This window comes from Plasmopara halstedii, assembly GCF_900000015.1.
Source record: "Plasmopara halstedii genome assembly, contig: Scaffold_322, whole genome shotgun sequence".
NCBI classification, from domain to species: Eukaryota; Oomycota; class Peronosporomycetes; order Peronosporales; family Peronosporaceae; genus Plasmopara; species Plasmopara halstedii.
The window spans coordinates 737,920-745,192 of record NW_020187243.1 but is presented as its reverse complement, the minus strand read 5'-3'; the positions used below and the strand labels follow the sequence as shown (position 1 = coordinate 745,192).

Genomic DNA, 7,273 nt, shown 5'->3' with positions numbered 1-7,273 from the left:
CTAATTCATTTGACTTAGCTAAAAAATGAAGACGAAAAAGACGAGTACCGTCTTGTAGATCTAGAAAACTTACGCGTTGAAGCGCTTCTCGTCGAGATCTTTGCACTCACCACAGACGAAAAGATTGATGAAGCATCGCAGAAAATCCGCCGCTTTGCTGTTGATTTAGATCCATACTTTATTGAGCGTCCATCCGAAGGCAAGGAGATTTTACATAGCACGGCAACGTTGGCTGCCGAAGTACGCCGCAAACGCCCGCGCCAATAAGCCGAAATTGTCGGTATTTCGTATAAATTTTGTCAAGTTAATTGTTTAACGGTGCAGCATGGATAACATAACGCTGCTTAAAAATGATATATAGAAATTAATGCCTTCGCATCTTTCTAATTGCAGTCACAGGCAAAGCCTTTTTGCTTGACCGCTCTGTACCTTGGTCGCGTCCGAGAGAGATGAATGATCTCAGGCGGTGTCTTTTCTGGTTCCTTCGCACCAATTTCTTCTTTCTGGTGCTGGTTCTTTTCCTTTTCGACACGAAAGTCATCAACCATGCGGTCAATCAGACACGAGAAGGCATCAGTGATGCGTTCACCACTCTTTGCCGAAGCACGAAACCACTCGACAATATTGTTTTGGTCAATACACTTTTGCATGTTCACACCGAGGTCAAGTGCACCCATAGGATCCACTAGTAAGTCACTTTTATTGGCAATTACCACGACTGGAATTTCTTTTCCTTCATTTGAGTCCTTGCAGCACGTACTGATCTCGTTTTTCCAGTTCATCACTGCATCAATTGTGTTCACGCGTGTGATATCACACACAATCACAGCTCCTCGGGCTTCACGAAAGTATCCACGCGTGAGCTTGGCAAATCGATCTTGCCCAGCAATGTCCCAAAGTTGTAAATTGATGGTTAAGGAGGCATCGTATGGGATCACTTTCTCCATAAAATCTACTCCAATAGTGCTCACATACTCTTCATTAAACTCATCTTGTGCAAACCGCCGTATCGTGCTAGTCTTTCCACAACGAGCATTGCCAACAACCAGAACTTTCATGATTATTGTCTCAGGTTCGGAGGAATCAGGTCTTTCATCGTCAGATCCACTGACACTTGAGCCACTCGAATACTGCGCCAGTATTTCGTCAATCTCCTCCTTAGTCGGCGCTGGCGCATTTTCAAGGTTCACAAGTTGCTGTTGAATCTCTTCAAGACTCTCTGATGCTGCTTTTGGCTGTGATAAAGCTTGACTAGAAGAGTCAAGCATAGCAAGTTGGATGTTGTTAGTCTCAGTCGGCGTTGTAGCGTTCGAATCGTTGCTAGTTGTTCTACGGTGTTGCTGAATGATACGTGCGGAATGCTTTGAAAACATAGCTGCTACATCATCATACTCGCTCATTGCATTGAAGGAAACTTGTTCTCAACGTAAGAGAAGCTGCTCCATCTGGGACAGGCCTCGAGTCCCTTTAAGAAGCACTTCAACTTGTAGACTTTGATCGAGTTTTTACCAATCACAACATGATACATTATAATTTGTCACTTTACTTAAAATAGCATGGCAGCACCAACCTCAAAGGAAGCACTCTTGGCTCTTCAGCTTCGTTGCCGAGGCGACGCAGCTCGTGAATGTACACTTCGTGATTGGATCAAATTTCTTGAAGGACGTAAAGAGACGAATTTGCTACAATTGCTTCCGAAATCGCCATCGGGTGATGCGATTGATTGGCTTAAGTTGTACGAGGAAGTGGTGGCTCGTGGAGGATTTACTATCGTTTCTCAGCGTCAGCAATGGGCCGAAATTCTAGGACCAAATGGAGTGAATGTCAAAGGATTGATGCCGTATCAATTAGCAGCCCATTATGACCGCTATTTACGGGCATTTGAAGAGAAACAACTCTTTGGACGAGACATCCCAATGTTCGAAACGACGATGGGTGTTCTATCGAGTAAGCGCATCGCGCAAGAAGACGACGAAGCAGCTCCTGTCGCTACAATGCAAGATCTTCAGGATGCTCAGGGAGGTATGGGTGGAACTCCATTGCCACGAGCTAACAAGAGATTTAAGGCTCAACGAGAACTTCAGACGCATCTGGGAACGCTGCACAATATCGTGTTGGCTTTAGACTCAGATCTACCTAAACAAGTATTTTCAGCGCTGAATTTGCTTACTGTCTTGTCTTATGCACGAGGGGCAGAGGATTATACTGGACAACAAGGCGCTGTGGTTAATGCTAACGCAACAGCGAATGAGAATGAATTGCTGGTGGATAATGTACCGGGGCTTTTGGACGCTTTATATCGACAATTATCGACATGTAAATTACTACCCGATGAAACAGAAATGCAGCAACAGACGATACGACGAAGATTATTAAATCTAACTGTCGATGACGGCGAACGGGAATTGTTGGACTCAAAGGCACTGCTGGTACTGAATATCATACGCAATCTCGCAATCATTGGTGCAAATGAAAAGCCAATTGCTGCGCATGACGAGATGTGCGTTAGTCTCATTTTGATGCTACGCTTTGTGAATTGTAATGACGCACGATTTGGTCACTCTCGAGTTGCCGTCGAAATTGGCGATTATGTGCTTGACACTCTGTGTGCTATTTCGAAACGCATCGATTTTCTTGCGCTTCACCCTCCAGCTACATTGGAAGTGTGGCATCCACAGTATCAACTTAGCTCTCGGTTGTGGCAAAAAGAATGCGTTCTGCCACTTGAGTGTCTATTACGGGAACTTCGGCGAATTCTTGTTGACCGCGAACTAAAGCAGCAGCGCCGTTCCATTGTACTTCGTGCGTGCGAGCTTCTTACAAATGTATGTCGTGATGTTGCTCTGAGAAGGTTTTTAGCGGCAAGCCAAGCTCTTCACGACCCAGAATTGCTGAATCGAATAGTTGCGCTGCTCGGTTGCTCCCGACAAGATTTCTTACCCCGTAGTTCGAAACATCAGAACCAAAGACCACAATCCAGCGAGCTGCCGACTGACGCCGACTATGATATGGATGCAGAATCAGATTTTGACTCTGACGATGAGACAGATGGGGATGACAACAGTAGGTGGCCTGCACCGTGGGAGAATGACGGACTGCCATCGGGTGTTGGCATGGGAGTTGTGTACGTAAGTCCGGAAGGCGTTCGCCACACGACCTCTTCTCAAATTAGCGGAGCTCGTGCTGCTCATTCTATGGCATGTGAAGTGGAGTTAGACCATGAAATGCGTGATGCTGCACTGGAAGTGCTCTTTCGTCTCTCTGACTACGACGACACCACGAAACGTCGAATGGCACAGCATCCAACATGCATGCGGCGATTAGCGGGTTCACTTCTCTCGTGTGTTGGAAGGGTAAGGCTTTAAATTGTCTTTGTTGCAAGAATCAATCTAATCATGTGTGTTTGCAACGTATAGCCAGAAGCTGCTCGCATTACAGTAGCTACTCTGTGCAATATCTCGATGAATCGAGCCACTTTCCCGTACTTTTTAGCCATTGAAAAGGATTTGATTCTTGTAGCCTGTTCCGACGTTAGTGTATCTGATATTTTAAATAATGTCGTCGCCGACGTCTACGGTATGCACTCATTGTAACCAACTGGTTGCTTCCAACCTGATAGCTTTTATGTTAAGTATGTTTGTTAATGAAAAGAATCGAAAGTCGATACTCCATTTGTGTATTTCTAAACAGTTAAAATCCCAGACCCACAAGCCACTTACGAATATCGCTAGCATGATCACCAACAACTTCCATGCGACCAGGACGTACAATCACCTCCTTTCCTTGACACACCTTGGACATTTCATCACGCAGTTCCTGTTCGTCACCTTTGTAACGGCGTAAGATTGTCAAGATCCGCGTGCGACCGTTCCTGATGTCTCTGTATACAGGAAGTTGTAAACCTACGGCAGTACGCTTCACATGGAACGGCAAGCCCGGTAATGGCGCTTCTGGGGCCGGGGACCAGCCGTTGAAGCTCACCTTCTCTGGTACATAAGTCGGTTCATACTTGAGCGGTGGAACGACTACTTCCTCCCGTGGCTGCCGCTGTAAAGCACGGAGATATGCTGGATGACGAGTTTTGCGACGAATCTGGCGGTTGCTAGCCACACGCTCCACGAAGTTCGCACTAGTTATTACCTGACGCTTAAGCATGCTCAATGGCGCTCGCGAGTGATTGGTCACTAGGTAATTAAAGAACCGGTATTTGATCATTTGTATTTAAGATAGCGACACAAAAACTAGATCAAATTGGTCCATTACTAAACTCAACATGTCTGTCTATTACTTGGAAACACCATACTGAGCTCGGTAGCTGCGAATGATTGATAAGTACGAGGCATTAGTATCTGAAGCTACGTCCAGTTTCTCCAGATATTCGACAAGGCTATCGAGCGTAGCGATCGTCACGACTGGGATGTCAAAACTTTCCCTTATGTGGTCAATGGCAGAGCGAGTATCTTCACTCGAAACTTTCTCTTGACGGTCCAATGAGATGCACACACCCGAGACGTGAGCATTTGTCTTTTTGAGAATAGTAAAGGCTTCACGAATAGCGGTACCGGCCGTAATGACATCATCAATTATCAAAACTCTGTAGTTTACATACAATGAACACAACAGTCAGTAGCTCTTTTATTTCGACAGTAATTCATGACGTACTTTTTGCCAGTCATGTCAGCGCCGACTAGCACGCCTCCTTCACCATGATCTTTAGCCTCCTTACGGTTGTACGCAAAGGGAATATCAACACCGTACATATCACCGAACGCAATGGCCACAGCCGACGCTAGTGTGATGCCCTTGTAAGCTGGGCCAAATAGCACATCGAACTTCACCCCGCTATTCTGCAACATCAAAATCTCATCAAACACTTATACCCAATTCTCTGAAAAAACTTGACGCACGTGGATCGCCTCTGCATAAAATCTTCCGAGTTGACCTAGCGCACGGCCTGTACGAAATAGACCGGCGTTGAAAAAGTAGGGACTTTGACGTCCTGATTTCAATGTGAAGTCGCCGAATTTAAGTACGCCGAAAGACAAGGCCAACTTGATGAACTCGATACTTGTTGAGTTGCCTTTTGTTGTAACAGCACTTAATTTAGTCTTACGAACAACATTTATGGCGTCACGTAGAGACTCAGCCGCTTCTTTAGGGTTTTCGGCCTTAGAGATACCTCGCGATACGGGTACAAGCAAACCAAAACCGTCAGCCGATAAACCGGCCATCACAGCCTCTTCCAAATTGCCACCCTGGGCACCAATGCCTGGGGCCAAAATCCAAAGATTGGGAGATATCATGCGCACACGACGAAGTGCCTCTACATCTGTAGCTCCCACAACAAGGCCAACATTGTCCTCCGAATTCCACTGCTCGCATTTGGCTGCTACTTCCTCAAATAATGCACGCGAGCCAACAGATAGCGTCTGAAAGTCATTAGCGCTGGGATTTGACGTCTTGCACAACACAAAGCACCCGCGATCCGGATGGCCACGTACGAACGGATCAATCGAATCGACGCCCATGTATGGGGCTAATGTTATGGCGTGCGCCTCGAGCTTGTCAAATGCGGAGACAGCATAGGCAGCGGCTGTGGTACTAATATCGCCGCGCTTAGCATCTAAAATAACAGGAATTCCATCAGGAATGGCTTTGATTATAGCTTGCAGTGCTGTAATGCCCTCGGCCCCAAAGGCCTCAAAAAAGGCGGAATTTGGCTTGAAAGCGGCTGCAACGTGCTGCGTTTGCTCGATAAGATTCAGACAAAAAGCTTGTGCAGCAGCAGCTGTGGCCTCATTAAGTTCAGCGATATGAGGGTCTAGACCCACACATACTAGCGAATCCACAAGAGCGACGCGCTCACGTAATAAGCGAAAAAAACTCGGCATGATTGATTACCTGTTGGGTTAGTTTGTCTGATGGCCAAGTGAAGTATTTTCGACAAATTATTGGCTGAGGAAAGATGGATCGACCCAGGATTGGTTTAAATGTCTCGAATTGAATCTAAAGTATCTTTTTTAAATGCATTTGAATAGAAAAAATTATGCTTCACTTTCTCTGCCAAAGCGAATCGCAATGTAGATTGGCTTTGCAACCTTTACGTTTTCTCGCAAAGGTGACGACGGTTGACCCTGCGAGGAATTCAGACCCTTTATACCTCTCCACCGAAATAGAAAGATATATGCAGGGCGCGAATTTTTGGTACTGCCATAAATGCAACGGCTCGACAGTAAAGGGTCTGTCAGTTTGGCCGAGGTCCATCGCCTTTGGTGCGCTCGTAGAGCCTCGACCTCCGGTGATTCAATTAGTCTCCGAGGCGTTGCGGTTGATCTCCGCAATCTCGAAAGCGGTGAGTGGATGCGGGATGTCTGCAGCGGTTCGGAGACTTTCCAAAAGGATGAAAACCGTAATCGCTCCTCGGAGATGGTCTGCCGCAATCGCGGCAATAAGAATTCTTAAAAGCAATCCTCTAGCTCTCGCCTCTCTTGGCTTGTGGACAAGAAAACGATCGCACACTACGAGCTCATATTTACTCACGACACATTTTACAAATGCCTCTTCCGCAGAGGTACTGCACACATGTGCCCATTTTTGCGTGCCTAGAACATTGTAGTACGCGTGTGGTCAATCAGGCAATCCCCAACCCTCCAGGGCTGGACTGTTAACATAAGCGGCGTCTCTTGGGGGGTCGTCTGTACCCCCACATTCGCTGCGTTGAGGTATTCTTGCTCGTTCCAGCAGCCTCTGAGCGTCTCCATACAAGGGTCACCGCTCCTAGCCCTTCAGGCGTCATTTTATCACCTCGGGGCCGGCTAAATACAAAATTAAGCCTGTCTACTTGTTTATAGGACTGGTAGTCGAGCAACTCATGTAACGTCCTAACGTCCTCACCTTCGATAGTGTTTTAATATAGTCGACAAATTGACGACAGATGTTACTGTGCACCTCACATTTTGAGCTGTAATTCCACGTTTGCAACCCCAAAGGAAGGGGTCAATATGCAGCGGGGCTGCCGTAGCTTAGCGCTTGAGGAGACGTAATTTAGGTCACCGACCTTTCGTTCTATACTTGGAACAAGTACGAGTTAGCGGGTCGCAATCCGCTTACTCCAGGAGTAATTATGCTTGACCCAAGGCTAACTAGCTCTTCCGTTCAAAAACCCAAAGCTGACTTTTTTTTTCTGCGGCAAAGCCGCCTAATTTTTAATGTTTAGATTTTCCTGGATATACTAAATATATATGATAAACTCTAAATACATGCATAACTACTG

At 46.3% G+C, this 7,273-nt stretch overlaps 6 protein-coding genes across 6 annotated transcripts in view; 2 read left to right on the top strand and 4 right to left on the bottom strand.

Annotated features, from left to right (window-relative positions):
• PHALS_08292 (RxLR-like protein) overlaps positions 1-267 on the top strand; it is a gene marked incomplete at both ends in the record, with an annotated part of 726 nt that extends 459 nt beyond the window's left edge. Inside the window, one exon of the mRNA XM_024723616.1 lies at positions 19-267. Within this exon, the coding sequence (XP_024574574.1) occupies positions 19-267 (249 nt within the window). The remainder of the gene's footprint in view (positions 1-18) is intronic.
• A 116-nt stretch (positions 268-383) lies between these two features.
• PHALS_08291 (ras-related protein rab-38-like) lies at positions 384-1,400 on the bottom strand (the record flags this gene model as incomplete). Its single annotated transcript, XM_024723614.1, has 1 exon — positions 384-1,400. One exon carries the CDS (start codon positions 1,398-1,400, stop codon positions 384-386), a length of 1,017 nt encoding a protein of 338 aa, XP_024574573.1.
• A 156-nt stretch (positions 1,401-1,556) lies between these two features.
• Positions 1,557-3,593, top strand: PHALS_08290 (hypothetical protein L914_09915; the record flags this gene model as incomplete). The annotated part of the gene is made up of 2 exons (XM_024723613.1): positions 1,557-3,353; positions 3,417-3,593. The coding sequence occupies 2 exons, from the start codon at positions 1,557-1,559 to the stop codon at positions 3,591-3,593; spliced, it is 1,974 nt and encodes a 657-aa protein (XP_024574572.1).
• Positions 3,594-3,690: 97 nt separating this feature from the next.
• Positions 3,691-4,007, bottom strand: PHALS_08289 (ribosomal protein; the record flags this gene model as incomplete). The annotated part of the gene is made up of 2 exons (XM_024723612.1): positions 3,691-3,880; positions 3,982-4,007. 2 exons carry the CDS (start codon positions 4,005-4,007, stop codon positions 3,691-3,693), a joined length of 216 nt encoding a protein of 71 aa, XP_024574571.1.
• Positions 4,008-4,284: 277 nt separating this feature from the next.
• On the bottom strand, positions 4,285-5,891 carry PHALS_08288 (orotidine 5-phosphate decarboxylase; the record flags this gene model as incomplete). Its single annotated transcript, XM_024723611.1, has 3 exons — positions 4,285-4,594; positions 4,663-4,847; positions 4,908-5,891. The coding sequence occupies 3 exons, from the start codon at positions 5,889-5,891 to the stop codon at positions 4,285-4,287; spliced, it is 1,479 nt and encodes a 492-aa protein (XP_024574570.1).
• A 412-nt stretch (positions 5,892-6,303) lies between these two features.
• On the bottom strand, positions 6,304-6,796 carry PHALS_08287 (uncharacterized protein; the record flags this gene model as incomplete). Its single annotated transcript, XM_024723610.1, has 2 exons — positions 6,304-6,602; positions 6,670-6,796. 2 exons carry the CDS (start codon positions 6,794-6,796, stop codon positions 6,304-6,306), a joined length of 426 nt encoding a protein of 141 aa, XP_024574569.1.
• Positions 6,797-7,273: the final 477 nt, after the last annotated feature.